Raw genomic sequence first — 17,901 nt, forward strand, 5'->3', positions numbered from 1 at the left:
TGGGCTTTATTTTGGTACAAAGTTGGAGATTTTCAAAGAAATAGAGAAAAGAAGTAAGTCTTCAAGTTTGCAAGGTCACATGAATTACAGTGAACGAAATATTTTTCCTAGAGCATCCTGCAGGTGATTCTTGCTCCCTACACTGCTAATTCCTAACTAGTTTTTCTGGTGGCTTCTGTCAAATTACTAGTGTAATGTTCTCTTTAGCATTTAGCCTCTGGGCCCCAATCTCTGTAGCATTTAGCCCCTAGCAAGTTAATGAAGCCTGTAAAAGCTTGCTGCGGAGTAGCGCTTGGCTGAGAGAGGTATGCTGGATGCCATGGGAAATTTTTGAATCGCACCTTATAAATTGGGCATTGTGCTCTATGGAAATGCAGTAGTATTTGCCCAGGAACATTTGTTGGTGTTTCAGAGCTGTAAGTACTCCTTACACCCCTGTGTGCAGTCTACCTGTATCACAGGGAGAAGGCAGCAGAACAATTACCATAGGAGGAAGTAGTACTTGTAACTCAGCACCATGTGAAATTGAAACTGGCTACTTCTTAAAGACACATCTGTGGATATTTAAAATAAAGTAGTATTTGTAAAAGTAATGCATACACAGAGTCCTTTCCTTTTTTTCAAAAAGGGAGCTAGAAGATTAGAAGCAGCTGATAGTAACACAGTATATTTTTCTTTTTAGAAGTTAGCTCTAGTTAATAAATATGTTCTTTTCTCCTGGTGTCTAGTCTGTAGACCAGGTGGTAGTACACCTCTTCAGCCCCACATAAGACTCCCTAGACTGGCTGTGTGTTACTGCTCTGGCCTGATATTGTTTGTTATTCCATTATGGTAATTATTGCATTTCAGAAGGAGTATTTTTCAGGAAAAAAGTTTTTACATAGAAGTATATAAGTAAAGCAATGTGAGAGGGAGCTTTACTAAATGTGCAGGTATTCTCATACCACATATATCAAAGCAATGCTTAGGATAATTTTGAGGGCTGCAGACAATTTAACAGCAAGACAAATAGTTTTCTTTTTCTTTTGAGTTCCTGTTTTCTGTGGTGCTTGTTTATTCTGGTGTTTGTGAACCACTGTGCTATTTTCATCTTTTGACTATGTTGTATTTTCTCTACTGTTTGTGCTTCTATGTCTGCAGAGATGAGAGTGTAGGTAGGATTAGGGCAAAGACTATTTTGTAACCCTAAGTGCAGGGATCATTGTTGTCAAGTGCTAACAAAGGCAATCAGCTTGATTAAGGACATGTTCTGAAAATACATGCTACTGGAGCACACAGGAAAGTATGAAGGCATTTACCGATTTGAGTCTTAAATGGTTATCGTATGTCAAAAAATCAAGGTACTATTTTTCCTAGTTAGTCCGCACATGCTAAMTGATTGGCCTGTAACAACGAGAGAAAATAGATGTAGAACACCTTATGTATACTTCAAGGGGTGTGTTGCTGGATATCTCAGGATGCATATGTAAATATAGGATGCATCAGAACAATATTACCGTGTCAAACTTTGCGCTTGTTATTAAAAATATTGCATTAACCTTTCACGATGGTGTTAACCATGAGATCAGTCACACTCAGTCTGCATTTCAATAGGTAGTAGTAAATAATAACGGGATCCTGGAGATATTGATAGTTACACTACATACTTCAGTTCTTTTTCAAGAAGCATGAACAGAAATAACTGAAAGAAACTAAATTAGATATCTTTATTTCAGTGCAACTATGTGTCTTGGTCAGCACTGGGAAGTATTTCTCCCCCTAGTTTTTAGCTCATGGTGACAGATTTTTGCAAAATATGTTTAAACCTATCTAGTTACAGGGACTGTGCACCTTACCTGGCATCCTGAACGCCGAATCGACAGATAACCTTGGAAGTACAAAGGCAGACCAGTGACCCTCTGTCGCTCATGGAAGATCCGCCGGGGAGCTGGTTTAGGAATTTTGTCAGGCTCTTGCATAATGCTTCTCGGTGTCCTCTGGATATCAGATAGGGTTCCCCCTCCCTTCCCCTCCCCTCCTGTTCTGCTCTGCCTTGTGTCAGCCTCAGCTGGAGAAGAACTCACTCTGGTGAGAGGTATTAAAAAAAAAAAAAAAGCTTAAAGAGGAAGTCTCTGTCCGTACTTACTTTTAGGTCAGTACGTGCTGCAGACTCTTTACTTAACACACAATCACAGGAGGAACCACACTGAATGGAGTTAAAGTATCTTTTTTCAGCAAAGTGTCTTGGAGTTTGTTCCTCGGTTTGCTCGAAGAGGAACAACCAAATAATGAGCCAGCTGGTATGAAACTGCATCGTTACCATGGCCAGTTTCAGTCAGAGGTAGCAGCAGMAAAGCTTGCTTACTATAACTTAAAGCCTTGGACTTTGGTCCCACAAGAGTTATGTGAGCTACCTACCAGCTAGGGAGACTGTTTGTACTCTTAACTGCTTCCATAGTATTATTTACAATTTTCTGTGTGAATGTGTTTTTTAACACTAAGACTAGTTGAAATTCCTTTAGGAAACAGGACATCTAGGAGGATTACAGGACCGCAAAACTAATATTGSAAATAAGCCTACCTAGCACTGTTTATTACTGACAGCCAAATTTCTAATGTGCATGCAGAAGGGAAAGGCTTCCACTGTGAAAGAACTGATACACCAAAGCCTTTCAAAAAATGGGAAAGGGAAATTGTAGTTCAGGAGTGAATCACTGGTGCTTCTGAAATATGGGCTGAAATTTCTGCCCCTGTTACAGAACAGTTAGATTTTACTTTGTTTCTGGCCTTTCCTATAGCGTTCAGAAAGAGAAGCGATGATAAGAGCTGGTATTTTGGTGCTTGTTGGTATGAGAGACAAAGTGAACATGACAAATTTCAGTGGATTGTTTGTTGTTGAACATGATTTTTTTTTTCAGTTGTTGTTTCTCAGCAGCACACACCTGTAAGATGAGTGCATAGTTGGCCTGGAAGGTGATCTGTGATGGATCACACAGCTGCTTGCCAGTCCTAGCAGAAAAGAGCGGTGTAATTGCATAGGTGAAAGGACAATTCTCCATGTTATCTCTAAATATTGCTGTGGACAGGTTGATGACTTCAGGTTTTGTAGACATTTCAGACTGCAGAATTTCACGTGTTCTCTTTTAATTTCATTTAAATGACTGAACCTGATTTCACTACTGAATTGTTGCAGAAGAGCTTATGAAGATACGTACTGGCATTTGTGCACAGCAATGCTGAAAACGACTGTGCACACTGAAATGGGTGAACTCAGTCCTAGGGAGGGGGGCATTCTAAAAAAAAAAAAAAAAAAAAAAGTATTTTTAAAATATATTTTGGGCTGGCTATTGTAGCAGCACGCGCTCTCAACCACTTCTTTTAGCAACAGGTCCTTCCTTGCAAGTTCTTTGATAAGGTTTAAAAAAATCAAAACTTCGTGGTGACCATTTGGAGCGTTTAGAAACCTGATTATTTGAACTTTTCTGAATTTGGTCCTTGTGCTATCCAGGAAGAGGGAAAAAAACATCTAGTGACTTCCAGGATCTTGGTCTGGGGGAGGGATAGGGATGAACGGGCACCAGGTCCTCCACTCCGCAGGTCCTCCGAACAATCTCGCCCCATTCTGCGCGTTAAGGACAGCGCAGYGTACCAACGCCTTCCTGGGAGAACAGGAGAATAAAAGCAACTGCGACCTCAGGTAAAGCCACCGCCCCCACCGAGGAGGTGAACAGGACGGGGTGCGCACGCGCAGCAACTGCCAGCCAGGCGTTGTGGGGAGGCGGAGGTGGAGGCGCTCGCGCGCCCAAAGAAACCGCCCTCGCCGGCGCGCGGCCGGCGCCGACCAATGAATGGGGCCGGGAGGTAGGAGGGCGGTGCCGTTGTCCTGCGCGCGCGCGCGCAGCGGGAAAGCCGCCCCCGAGGTTTGAAAGCAGCGGGAGAAAGAAGAAACGGGGCGGGTAGGGGGGAGGGAGGGGAAGAAGGAGAAGAAGGAGAGACGGCTTGAGCTGGCGGTCGCGCCGCAAGGCCAGTAGTCCTCGTCGTGGCAGCGGCGGCAGCGGCCTGGGATGGCAGAAGCGTTGGTGAGAGGGCGCGAGCCTGGTCGCGCGGGAAGCGCGGGCGGCCGTAACCTTCGCTAACGGTCGGGGCGCGTCCTCCTCCCCTTCCCCCCCGTCTCGTCAGCGCGCTGCTGGGCGGGCGGCGCTATGAGGAATCAACAGTTCTTACCTAGAGTTGATAGAGGCCCAGCTTCCCCCTACAGACCGCTGTCAGAGATAGGGGATAACACTTTAAAAACTCCTTGAGTGCAGTGGAGCATTAGCATAATAATCACCAATAAATTGCAAAAAGCTCTTCTAGGTTCCTTTAAGGAATGTTTCTTTTTTCTTTTTTTCTTTTTTTTTCTTTCTTTTTTTTTTCTTTTTTTTTTTTAATACATGAAAGGTTGCTTGCCAGTTGACTATACTTTGCTTGTGAGATGAAGAGTTTCAAGCTTGAGTGACTGGCTAACTGTAGAATACAGTTTTTGTACATCTTGTGAAGTGACGATGTTTTGTGTTATTAGTGCGTCAATTCACTGAGTGATGTGGAATTTCATCCTGCAGTTTTAAGGTTAAGTTGAAAATCTACAGTGGAATGAAGTCCCTTTTTTAGAATAAAATGACCTTTTCGGTCATTTTTTTGTTGCCAGAAGTAATATCCACCAAAGTATCTCAAAGGAATCTTGGCTGAAGCCATCACTTTTAATCAGGAAAGATAGGAAATGGTTTCAGTATGGTAAAATAATTAAGAAGAGCTTGCATTGGGACTACATGATCTTCATACTGCACCCTTACTCCAGGAGCAGCAGATTGGAAGAGGTCATAACTTTAAATTAAACATTAGAATTTTTAAAGAACATTTTATAGTCACACAGTCTACAGAATTTTCTTTATCTTACCTTTCCTTCCTGTTTTTATTCTCTACAGCATTTACCTGTTTCATCTCAGAAGACTTTATTAAATTTGCTGGCATAGAGAGTTATGCTTGTAATAAGCTATCATATGAATTGCTAATGCTCAGGTTGTGATAACAGATGACTAAACTCATGGTATTCAAATAACTTTGATTATTCTTGGGGCTTGATGATGATGAACAAGTACTGGGAGTTTAGCAAGGTGGCAATTTTGCCGTGGAACAGCTCTAATGCTATAACTGCCTGTCAGCATCGTCTTGCTTGTGATAAATACAGGGTAAGAATCTCCCTGAGAGCAACTTCCACAGAGTAGTAGATGGGTTGTAAGTTTATGTTATAGCTTTCTTTTGGTCATTGATTCCCTTTCTTTATTAAGATATGTATTTCTATAATGGTAATAGTTAGAAAAGTTAACTAATCCTTTAGATTCTATATGGTTTTTCTCATGTATGTCTTGCAGTTAAATACAACATGTGCTCGGTGATTCTTAAGGAAAGCTGAATTCCTGGCAGTTATGGGGAGGGGTAGTGGGCACATCTCTGAGAACTGCAAGATTCTAAGATTAGTAGGGTTGTAGTAATGCTTGCTAGTTTATGGTGAATCAAGAATCCTCAAGATTTGTTTATATGAGGAAAAGGAAGTTGTTTTTTGTTTGCTTTTTCATCAAGTGGCAACATGCTTGGTAAAAACTGATTTTTCTTTCTTCACAGAATCATTTTAAAAAAGACTACAGAGCAAGATTCTGCCATGGAGGAGGGTAATATACATTTATCTTTAAAATTCTAATTTTAGGCAATGTTGTTTGGAAAAGTTATGTCAGTTTATTTCTGTGAACTTAATGTCAAAATTACAGAAGTGTATCTTTTAAAATTGTTTATACTATGGTTTCCAAATTTTTTGTATTTCTTAGAGGTGAGAGGAGCAAATTGTGCTGGGGCAGAGAATACACTGTCTTACTGAAGCTTGGAGTTCTCCATTTTGTACATCCTTTTGATCAATGGTTGGAAAAAATAGTGTTTAATATGCTTCTGAAGCTTTCTTACCTCAGTGCATGCATTCCTTTTAGACCTCTTGGGCACAAAGGTGTTACTACTGTTTCATTTGTAGCAAAGAGTGGAGAACAGATGGCAGCAATTCCATGGCAAAGAACACTGTTCAAGTCTAACTAACACAATGAATAGCAATAGATTATCTGTAGGATAGGGTCCCTTATTTACATAATTTAAATAATTTACATTTAAAAATATATAGATGTATGTGCATATATATTTAGTATAAATTCATTGTGCATATATATTTAGTGTAAATTTATTGTGCTTTTACACACACATTACATAATTAAGTAATTTTTTATATATATATGTATTTATTTATTTATCCTTTCTAGACTCTTTCATTTCATTTGATTACTGTTCCTTTGTATTGCTCTGTTAAAGGGATAGACTGTGGCATAGAGATACTGAAGCTACCCCTAGCTAGGCTAGTGGAGTATTGAAATGGTAGTCCATGCAAACGTTTTTCCTTTCAGGAGGTAGAAAAATGAAGTGCATGCAGAGTTCCTACTTGTGCTGTTTGGCCCTTTCTGGTAAATGTTGAAGGTCGAGTATTTGTTGTGCTGTAGTCTTTTCTAAAGGAATGTCAGAAGTCAGTATGCTTTGTGTTACTGGAATCCATTTTATTTCATGAGTTTACTGAGGAAAAAAAAATCTTCCAAATTATCTGTTTTAGAAGACACACAATTATCATATGGAAGAAATGATCTGTGGCTTTTTATATTATTGCTTTCATCAAAATAGTATGGCTCATAGATCTCTTCTGCCATTTTTCATTTCCCTTAGAGGAGATAAGAAATAGCAACCTTAACCTTTTGAGCTGGTTTAATACTTGCTTACAGTAAATTTGAAACCTCAAGCCAGCTGTTGCTGTCAAAGGTATCATAGAAGCTTACAATACCTGGTAGAGCGGTAGTGAGAGAAGAGAAGGAAGGCTCTTGGTGAGGAGATACATGCTGCCTACAAACTTTATTTCTGTGTCTGCTGGGGTTGGAACATTGTGCAGACAATGCTACTTGATTTATTTCATTTATATTTAAAAAGCCAGAATTGCTGTTCAGCCCAAAGTTGTGTTACCTGAGGGCTGTTCCAAATGTTGTATATTTTGTTATGTAGAAATTACTTCTTCGTTCCCATCATATTCAGTGACAGAGGGGCTTTTTCTCCTGCTGTGCTGATTTAGATGTGTTCTATGCATGCATTTATCTATGGAAAAGGTAAGTGAAAGCTGTTGAATTTGGGACTAATGGAAATAATAGTGTAAAATATTAAATAACAACTTTGATGTTTGCTGCAGATGCTCTTATATTGCCTGGGTAAATAGGAATATTTAGTATTGTTTATTGAAAATATCTTTTTTCTTTCTAGGAAACAGATCGATGTACGGCCGGGTCAGAACATACTGAAAATCATACAAGATTGCTTTGAAAGTAAGCTTTTATTTGAGATTGTGCTTAATTTGCCAATTAAATTTAAGAATTAAAAAAAAAAGCTTTTCTTTATCAAATGCAGTTGTAAATAAATTGAAATAAAATATGTAAAAATAAAAAGGTAAATGGTTCAATTTTTTCATCACGTTGAAAGCATCACAGTCTTTAACAGCGCTTCCCTCCCAACCCCTTAAAACTGTGTTTCAGCAATCCTGGGAGGAAATGTTTTTCCTGAATAGCTGATTTTTTTTCTTATTTGGATTTATTTGAATTTAACAAGTCTTGGTGACTTGTAGAAACGAACTCAAAACCTGTACAATTCCAGGTATCCTGAACTTAACTTTTTTTTTTTCTTTATAGATTGTGGTAGTGATTTTACAATAAACTCTCCGAGTACAACACGTTGCTCAACTCCTGTTGTTAGAAACAGAAAGGAGACTTCAATACAAAGTGAAAAGGTAAGTTAGTTATGTTAGTGTCATAGCATAGTGTTGGATACAGTTTTACTTTGGTATGTATATAGTTCTATAGGATTGAAACGATCATGAGCATTGACTGAATAAGTTCCATATGTCATAAATATTAGTATATTGGCTATACTTTAACTCTCTGGTATAATTGTTGGTAATGTTATTTCCTAGGTTGTTGTGCTATAATAAAAGGGAAATTTTCTTTAACAAAGCTTTTCTGGTAGCCTCTTTTTTCAGACTTTTGCTAGCAAAAGCTTTCTCAGCTTTTTATCTGGGATAGTAACTTTTTCAGGTTCAAGCATACTTCTTTATGGCAAGTGGTGAGTATGGTTATCTTGAAAGCTGTTAAACTTGGTCTCAGTCATTTTTTCCAGATGAATGAATGTAGTTTTTAGCAATCAGATGGACAGTAGAATTGAAAGATGATTCTTCTGTAAAAGGTGCTTGTCAGTTCCTGATAATCAGTTGTCTATCTGTAAAATTACTTTTTATCTGTACCTTTTATTGAGAAGTAGAAGAAACAAGTTGAAGAACTTGTTAGAATCTTGTCTGAGCAAATGTTACAAATAATGTAGTTTGTATCTGCAGCCTGGTTTACCTGTTTTTCATGTTTTGAATATAGAGATTTTTTTTAAAAGCAGGATATTCTGTTAATAAAAGTGTTTAAAATAGACAGCTTTTGTAAAGGAATTTGTGTATTTTARTCTGATGATACAAGACTATATTTTCCTCAAAGTAATTCTTGCAAAACCACAGCTTGATTTAATAAAGATGAATTAGATTGTTTAAATTAATTCATTCTAATGAAGAAAATAAATAGCTTGCCTCTAAACTAGCAGGAAGTCTCTACAAAGCTGCAAATTCATTTTTAGGGTATACACTGTTTTACCTGTTGTTTGAAATTGATAGTTACTTTCTTGAAAGTCTCAAATGATAGAAAAGTATTTAATTGAATTAGAAATGTGCTTTAAATGAGTTGAGTAAGAACTGAGGAAGATAATTGGGTACTTAAAAAATTATACTTTTGTCAAAATACTGCTTGTATTACTGTATCAAGCATTTTCATTTGTCTCATTATTTTCTGTCAAATATGGCAGCCAAATGCAGGTTTAAGTAACTCTGTGAAAAACACCTGTAATTTTGTAGACTCCTTAACTGCCTCACCACTACAACCCGTCATCAACACCAGCAAAGGTTGGTATTACCGCTATTCAATTCAGGTTTTGGGGTAACTGTTTCTTGGGATTTTTATACAGTTTTGAGGGGAAGAACTAAAGATATTTAATATATATGGCAGGATGGTCACTTGAATCACACCTGGAGCCTGCAATACATGATCACATATCTGATGCTAACAAAATAGAGAGTCCTGCGTCTAAAGGAGAAAGGTCAAATAAAAATATCACCACAGACATCAACGATCTTGTTGGATCTCCTGGCAAAACAAGTAACATATTAAAAGATGTTGAAGCACTATGCAGAAGTCCTACCAGCTTCTCAGTCTCTGAGGGTGATCATGAGGCTGTGGGATCACCTCTTCTTGTGGAGGAAGCTATAAGTTCTCCTGTCCATATGTAAGTAGAGCTGGACTCCCTCCCCCTCCCTCCCCCCCCCATTTTAGACTAAGTTAACACAGTGATTTTACTCATTTATGAGTTTGGTTTGTGAATTCAAAAAATAAATTGCAGCCAGGGAGAGAATTTTCACATTTAGATATAGAATGCTGTTGCATGGAGTAATAGTGTTTTTTATCAAGTATTCTGGTGATTAAAATTAACCTCCAGAAGCACAGTATCCAAGTGCTGAATACCTGCCAGAAGGGTTTGAACTTCTTTGATCCAGAAATGTGACCCAAATTGTCAGCTTCTCAGATATTGTAGACTTTTTGCAGTGAATCTTGTTGACAGGGTTCACCTTAAAAGCTACAGAATTTTTGCTAAAGGGGAGAGAAGCAGTCATTCTTCCTCTCAGCCTAAATATGCAAATGTTTTATACAGAACAGAATAACATCAATTGAAAGCCCAGCTGCTGTGGCCATGGTTTTGCTTTCTTGGAGGACTGACTCTCTGGGGGTGCTCATAGAGAGGGAGTGGCAGTTGTCCTGTTGACTCGTGGTGCAATGAGACTGAGAAGAGTTTCATCCAAGAGTGCACCAGGATCTAGGAGACCTGAAAACTTTTTAAGCACTTCCTCTTAAAATTAGGTTCTTGGATTGTCAAGCAGCCCTTGCTTTGCTCGAGGGTCTCAGGTTGACCCTTATTGTCTTACTGATTAGGATGGTAGCTACTACACTTTCAAGCAGGAACACTAACCTGCATTCCAGCAAATTACCAAAAGCAAGCTCATCCGAAAAAAGTGAGACAGGGTCAGCAGGAGAAAGTGAGAGCTTCTCTCCATCAACAAGATACTTTAATGTGCACTCAGGATTGTATAGCATTGCGTTTAAATACTGTTTCTCATATCTAGATTGCATTTAAATACTGTTTCTCATATCTAGATTACATTTTGATGAGCAAAGTACTCCAGCTGCAGTTAAGAGCCATGAGGAAAGTGAAAATTTGAGAGGACCTCAAACTGGAAAAGATGAGCAGCTTGTCCTGGTACGAGGAACAGACCATATTGTTATATCCTCTGTACAGAAAAGGAAGTCTTCTTTCTCTTCAGCATTCTTAGCAGCTGTAARGACAGGAACGCTTGGAAAAAGGTGTGTTTTGAGGCTTAATGTGGAACTTAATTTGCTAATAAAATAATCCAGTCCTAAATAGTGGAATAACATAATTTTACCTATAAATGTGTTATGGGATAGTGTGTTGGGGTAGTCCATCGTTACTGAAAAGTTCAACTTGAGGAAGATTTTAAGCAGCTGTTTGAACTTTTTTGTGCAATTATGGTTTAATAACGATATTTCTTTTGTCTGCCAGTGAAATAGTATACTGCTTTTAAAAAGCTTTTCAGGTTGAACCTGAGAGGTTTTGATATGTAGGTTGGAGGATTCAGGCAAAGTATTTGTGATTAAGTTAGTGGTGTTCAAGCTGTCTCTTTTTTTTTAGAGCAGGTATGAGTCTGAGCAGTTAGATAGGAAGTTGGCTAGCATCTGAAAAACGATGAATTATGGGTATCAGGACAAAAAAAGAAAAAGCAGACTGTTTCTTTTGTAAGATTAAAAGAAATGAATGATGGCTTTTGTAGTCAGTGTTTGAATAGTATCCTGTAGCATGCTTGTGTATTATGCATTCATCACCAGGATTTACAAAACTGAAACTCAGTTATTTTTTTCTCATTCATACGAATACTTTGTCCCTCCTTCCTTTAGGTATTCAGCCTCAATGTTACCACCATCACCTCCTCCTGTAAAAGATCAAGATTTAGAAATACAAAATGAATGTGAATTTTTAATTGATGAATCAGATGGTGTGTCTTTTAATTCTTGGTTTTCAATACCTCAGAGGAACAAAAAATCAAAAAAAGATGGCTCTGCAATTACTGCTTTGAAATCCCAGTCCTCGGAAAGACAGAAGACAGAAAGTAAGAAAAGCAAGAATAGGAAGGTACAAGTTGAAGCACCTGATAAACAGCAAATGCATGATTTGGATGTCAGAGTGCAACCTGACTTCAAAATTACCTCAGAGTCAGAGATGGTATCTTCTGACAGGGACGGAAATGTCCTTAAACATCAAAGGCAAAGCAGCAGTCATATGGGTGAGTTATTTAACAGGCCTTCAGGCTTTTCCTTCCAGGTCATTGTGTTACTGAACTGTTTGGTTTTAATGGGAAATGTGGAGGATAAAGGAGAAGAGACAGGTTAACAGAGTCTTAATTGATATTGCAGGTGCACAGTTAGGAGGTTTGGGTTTATGTAAGGCAGTGAGAGAGAACGTCTTTTTTTTTGTAGCCTTTCTTGTTAAGAGGTTAAAAATTAAGTTAGCAGTGATGACTTCCTCATTTTCTTACAAATGGAATGAAGAAAGAAGGTGTCTTCAAGCTTTTATTCTTGTCTGTCTAGGAAGAAGATTAAGATGTGTGTTGTGAGTTGAGATTCAGTTTTTGAGGATAAGTTGGGAAGGATTTTTTTATCAGGAAGAACTGAAAACAGGAAAGCAGATCAAATGTGAACTTTTCTGTCTCCTTTTTTTTTTGGTGCTAAGAGATGCACTAAGCTAACCAAAAATTCTATATTGAATTCTGTGTGGACTGTAGTGCTGAGAAAGATGTATTATTCATCAGGGAAAAACCTGCTTTTGTGATGCTTTATTTTGTATGGTCTTTCAGTTAAATTTTATGTATTCACATTTAAAAGTATTTCTTCAAGTTTTTATAGGGAAAAGTTATTAATACCCATGTGTTTTGYGTATTGATAGAAAAGACTAAAAAGGAAGCACTTAGACAAGACTCCCCAAAACAGAGAAAAGGCACATCTTGGAAACCAGAAGACAAAGAATTGTTGTTATCCCTGTCTGAATTAGGCACAAAAGCATCTAATGCAGAACGATGTAAAAAAAGAGTGATGACAAGTGAGGATTCATCTGTGCCTTCAGCTGGAGATCAACAGGAACAGTCTCTTTGGCCAAAAAAGAATCTTAAGTCTTCAAACTACATGCAGTCCACTTTAAGAACTTCTCAGCATTTAGTTCACAAGAAACAAAATGTTAAGCAGAAACTTTCAAAAGATACAGTATCTAAGAAACTGGCAGAAACCGCTAGAAAGAAAATGAAACCATTTAGCAGGAAAGGTAGTGATAGAAAGCCTCTGTTACCAACAATGGAGAGTTCAGAAAGTGAACCTGGTGAAGAAGGGCTTGAAAGAGATTCTGCAAAGTTAAATGGAGTGTTCCCATCACCGTTGCATTTGAAATTACAGACTTCTAAGATTCAGAACTTGGCTAACTCTGAAAAACGTAATGTTTTGCCTTCATTGGAATCACTTGGTGGTACAAATAACAAAACTCCTGTAAAAGCCAAAGAGCTACAGCAGAATCTCACAAAAACTGTGCAGAATTCTGAGAAGAGATCATCCAAGTCTCCAAGGAAGATACCTGAAGAGATTCATCGCAGAGCCCGTAGAAGTATGTGCTCAGACTCTGAAGACACTGAACCTCAAAATACAACAGATTTTGAGAGCTCTTCTGTGCAGGACATGGTAGAAAAGAAAGCCAAGCTGTCAAATGTTAAAATAAAAAGAAACAAAAGAAAACATAACATGCAACACAGATCACAGTGAGTGATTTGTTTAATTCCTTTAAAAAATGTGATGTAACTTGATAGTTAATGAAACTTGTTTTGTTGGCTTTTGAGCAGTAATTGCATAGTTGAAATATATGATAGTTACAGATTGATTAAATAGCTAATAGAGAAATGCAGTGGTGTAATTAACATCCTATGAGTCGTTACTCATAGGCTGCCAAAACTTATAGCCACTCCTAAATAAGGCAGCTTGCACTGGAATTTGCAGAGTTTTTTTGAGATTTTGAGTAACAAATCCAGAGTTAAAAAGAAAAAGCATGAAAAGTGTAGGAAAACTTTTTAAGACAGACTGCTGTCTTATAAAATTGCAGAAGAGACATCTCAAGAGAAAATATTACAGCTGATTTATATTTGTGGCTGTTCAAAATGCAGCTAGTCATATATTAAGTGGTACCATTCAGTTGAATTTTGAGTCATTTTTTCATGGGAAGGTTGGGAGGATGGGGGATTTCATGGGAGGATTTCATGAGAAATCCTTTTGCAGAACACTGAGCTGTCCGCCAGGTAACTAAAATGAGTTACTCATCAAATTAGTAGTCTTGCAATGCTCAGTGCCCAGTGTTTCAGAAGAAGATGCAAAGTACACTTACAGTGGACCCTTCAGGAATAACCTGCCAACTAGAAGATAGCTCCTTAGTTCCACACAAAGCAACAGAGCTCTGTTTTGATTTTTTTTTCTAGTGGATAGGAATGCTGGATAATTTGACTTGTTTATGTTATAACTGCTTTAGTGCCGGGGACAGATGGAAATAGTTTTTTAATACTGTTATGAGAATCTTATTTTTAGAATTCCTGTGTTATATTTTGTAAATTTATTATTGCAAGCAGTCCATTATGAGGATAGCCAGGGTTGAGAGAAAATCAGAGCTCTTAGGTATTAGCAGAGATGTCTAGAATCTGGAATAGTTAGGCTAGGGAAATGAAATGGAAAGCAATGGGAGAAGTGAGTGCATCTTCCAGTAAACTCTGGGCATGTGGATGTGTTTAGAAACTACTACTTCAGTGTAAATGTAAATAGGAATAAAACTAACCAAAGTACTTATGTGAGATTAGATTTCATAGTAGTGGAGAATTATAATATTAATTTTGTGTGTGTTACTTTGTTTATAAATTCAGGCCATACAGTGTTTAATTCTTCAATTTTATTTTTAATGTAATTTACTAATGATTGATAATCAAAACAGAAATTTTCTTTAACCAATATAGTTGAGTACTTATTGTTCTTTGTATTGCTGTTTTTTTGAAAACTTCTTTTATGAGATTCCTTTTACTAAGTAAAATTATTTACTTCCAGTGCACACAGTAGTAATAATTGTCTCTTTTCTAGAGATTTCTCTGCATCTGAGAAAGCTATGAGTTGTAGAAGGTAATTTCCTCACTCGTATGTAAAATATGCCTTTTATTCCGATAGAATTACTATGTTCTGTTTTGTATTAATGTAGACTCTAGTAGAGAGGGATCATGATTTGTGATTGAGACATCTAGATATTTGTACTAATACAGCTAATGAAATAATAAAATCCTTTTTCCTGTGGCGATTAAGCTGTCGCGATAGGATTTTTGCTTTTTTGTTGTTTTTTTTTGTTTTTTTACTTTGAAGCTTGCTTTTACATTAGCATGTGACTTTTAAACAGAAATAACAGAAATACTGCACTCCAGGATCTGGTAACAACTGGATGAACAACTTTGTAGCCGTTAGGTAGGGTAGGTAGTAGTACCTTGAATGCAAACTCTGTGCAGGTAGGTTAGCATGTGCTTCTCCTTCACAGGAAGGGAACTTAATAAAAAAGCAAATGGAAGTGACAGTCTGGATTTACTGAATTCTTATGTTGTAATTCTACTGAAAACTTCAGTATTTTAATTTAAATGACCCTGTTGCATACTTTGATGGGACAAACTGGTGCTACGAAGTGTAGGTGCACTGATACAGAATGAAAGTGCACGTTTTGGAGTTCTTATGGGTCCTAGCTATGTTCAGCTGCTGAACTTGATTAGTTGCCACTGTAATGGCAGTGAAGTGCAGCCAAAGATGAAGGGAAGGTTATGGGTGCTAATGCTAATAAGGCTGTTCACTAAAATCCTGTTATAAATAACCTGATTGCTGGAGAACTTCTCCGTGATGAAAGTGCATACATGTTAATTATTGTCAAGTTATGGGAAAGATTTTATGACAAGATACTTGCAGCTAAATTATAAACTATTTTTCTGCCATTTCCTTACAACATGTAAACCATTTTTTTAAGGTGATTTTTATAATCATGGTGCAGAGAAAAGGAGAAGGTCTTTTTTTCCTGGGAAAACAAACAAACAAAAAAAAACAACAAAAAAAAAGAATTTAGTAAGTCTGGCTAGAGACATTATGTGAACACTAGTTTGGCTGTGTGTTGACTGAGTAGAGGAACAATTTTTAGTGTGCTCTGTTTGATGAATTTGGAACCTGTGGTTTCTAACCAGCATTCATTTGCTTCCATATCTAATTGATACAGACAGGCATTTGGAGGAAAAAACTGTGAGATGTGAAAAAAGTTGATATTCCTAGTTTTGCTATAATGTTCCTTTAATATGTAACATTTTCAAGGATTTTTTTTTCTTTTCTTTCATTGAAGTGGGCCTTTACTAGAACATGATGTTAAATTTACTTCCAAAAGGAAGTCTATTGCCTGTAAACAGGATAATTCATCTTCAGGTAATATTTACAGTTGGTATTTTCCTGTTTTCTGTATATGCTTCTTAGGTTATGATTCTGGATTAATTTCTATTGTATCTCTGCTCTACTGACTTGTCCAGAATAGCAAATGCGGGTTGGAGTAGGAGTGATCACATTTCTGTCCAAGTATGTGATACAGTGTTTGTGCCAGCTTTATATTGTGTTAGCTGTGGAAGGACAAGCAGGGTGTGGTTTAGCATAAAGCCTACCAAGATAAAATTATCCTTCCAAAATATTTTGAACAAACTTTTAATACTCAGTTTGTACCAGTTTGGTCTGTTGTCACGTGATGGTACTGCGTTTGATTACTTCCTGACATCCTAGATCAAAGATTACAACTTTACGGAAACAGAGCCTATTTACCTAAGAATATTTTCATTTTTCTGTGTTAAATTTCGTTAAACAAGTTACACATACTATCATAGCAAGTATGAACTCTGAGGATAGAAGGTCTTCTCTTTAATGTTCTAGAGCCAGTTGTAAGTGCTAGTTACTTTATAGGATGCTTTCTTCAGAGACCTAATTTTGTGCATATTTTGAAAATAACTTTCTTCTGAAGTTATACTTCAGTGGCGTAAAGCTGAATGATCTTGCACTTCAATCGATATAAATATGTGTGTAATTATAATTTGCCTTTTTTTTTGGTAGAGGGATAGATCTGAGGAATATTTACTTCTATGCGTAGATTTCATGCAATTTTCAAGCTTGTTCTAAATAAACAGCATGTATAATATGATCTTATTTACATCAGGGTTTCATATTTGTTTAAAGAAATTGGGTCTTGGGAATTTTGTATGTAACTGCTTCCAGTTGCTCTAGCAGATATATTGAGTATTGAAGGCAGGAGCAGCATTGTGATGGATTTTTTTTGAATGTGTTTTCAGATAACTCTGAAGATTTGAATTTTCAAATAAATGATCTGTTGTCAAACAAGATAGCAAGACATAAAATAGGTAAGATTGTGTTAAAATACCTTAATGTAAGCCTATAAATACGAATGCTTTTCTAAATTGACATAGATTACACTAAAGGAGATGCAGGAAACCCCCTAGAAAAGGATTCATGCATTAATTTATTAAGCCTCGTTAATACTTTATGCAGTGCTGTGTCCTCAAAACCTTGGTTTTAAGTTGAAAAACATTTAGAGAACAGGCAGAAAAAATGCAGAAATTATTTCTGGATTAGGCTTGTTCATCCGTCTTTAGGGTACCGTGTAACCCTGCTCTGATCTTTAGGTTACTTTAAAAGACTTTGACGTTTTCCTTTCTCGTTGTATTTGACAATTACCTTTCTAATTACCTTTCCATTTTTTCAGTTAATGTGGCAGATACTGCTCACTTTTTGGTAAATACTCTCTCTCATCACATCATAGGTGTCCTCTTAATCTGTGGCCTATCTAAGAGAATTTGAAGTAGTTTAATACAATTTAACTGAGGATGCATTTGACCTTGTTTCCTGTTGTGGTTCAAGTTGGTCATGTGGGAGAGTAGGATGGAACAGCAGGCATGCAGTGGACTGTAGTCTCACTAGTTTGTTCTTATTTTTATTTTGTTAATCCCTTCATTTTTACTTTATCTACAACACTAGATTTGCCTATTTCAAAAACACTTTAAGCAATTTTTTTATTTACCTTTCTTATTTTTAGCATTTGAATATTTTTAACTAGGTTCTTCTCCTAAAGGGAGCTTTTAGTGCTTCTTATATAGACTAAAATATAGAGTCTTACTGTATTCACATATGGTAGCTTAAAATTGAAAATTCAGCCTATGTTATAGGTCTGAAAATATGTATCTGAAGTTCTGGAAATGTGTGGAGGATTGTTGGTAACAGTACTGTTCTTCTGGACTTTGGAGATGGGGCTTAGAGATCTGGAACCAGGAGGGCTGCGGCTATTTACGCAGTCTCTCTGTTACTCTCCTGTTGCCTTAACCTAGGCAATGCTTTTTCACTGTTGCTAATGAGATCCCGCAGATCTGACTAGGATTCTTAGTGTTTGTGGTGAGGTTTTATCTTCAYAGTTGTAGCATCTTTGATGGTTTTTGTGCTTAAGCCCCTAATATACATATCTCGG

General features: G+C 37.1%; 2 protein-coding genes across 5 annotated transcripts in view; one reads left to right on the forward strand and one right to left on the reverse strand.

Moving 5' to 3' along the window:
- Window positions 1–1,982, reverse strand: part of STAP1 (signal transducing adaptor family member 1) — a 12,724-nt gene extending 10,742 nt beyond the window's left edge. The window contains exon 1 of the mRNA XM_085310136.1: window positions 1,836–1,982. Coding sequence (XP_085166262.1) covers window positions 1,836–1,958 — 123 coding nt within the window. The 5' untranslated portion in view covers window positions 1,959–1,982. The remainder of the gene's footprint in view (window positions 1–1,835) is intronic.
- A 1,905-nt stretch (window positions 1,983–3,887) lies between these two features.
- Window positions 3,888–17,901, forward strand: part of CENPC (centromere protein C) — a 31,593-nt gene continuing 17,579 nt past the window's right edge. Inside the window, exons 1-12 of one of the 4 annotated variants that reach the window (XM_085310163.1) lie at window positions 3,888–4,058; window positions 5,641–5,687; window positions 7,351–7,412; window positions 7,773–7,870; window positions 8,980–9,076; window positions 9,180–9,456; window positions 10,380–10,586; window positions 11,196–11,581; window positions 12,241–13,096; window positions 14,418–14,489; window positions 15,730–15,809; window positions 16,715–16,783. In XM_085310163.1, the coding sequence (XP_085166289.1) occupies window positions 4,044–4,058; window positions 5,641–5,687; window positions 7,351–7,412; window positions 7,773–7,870; window positions 8,980–9,076; window positions 9,180–9,456; window positions 10,380–10,586; window positions 11,196–11,581; window positions 12,241–13,096; window positions 14,418–14,489; window positions 15,730–15,809; window positions 16,715–16,783 (2,266 nt within the window). In that variant the 5' untranslated portion in view covers window positions 3,888–4,043. Of the gene's footprint in view, window positions 4,059–4,778; window positions 4,836–5,640; window positions 5,688–7,350; window positions 7,413–7,772; window positions 7,871–8,979; window positions 9,077–9,179; window positions 9,457–10,379; window positions 10,587–11,195; window positions 11,582–12,240; window positions 13,097–14,417; window positions 14,490–15,729; window positions 15,810–16,714; window positions 16,784–17,901 lie in introns of those variants that run through there. The other 3 variants (XM_085310170.1, XM_085310146.1, XM_085310155.1) reach the window with 3 other exon arrangements.

Source organism: Rhea americana, unplaced genomic scaffold (genome assembly GCF_003343005.1).
Source record: "Rhea americana isolate MKP2758 unplaced genomic scaffold, rheAme1 scaffold_107, whole genome shotgun sequence".
Taxonomy (NCBI): domain Eukaryota; kingdom Metazoa; phylum Chordata; class Aves; order Rheiformes; family Rheidae; genus Rhea; species Rhea americana.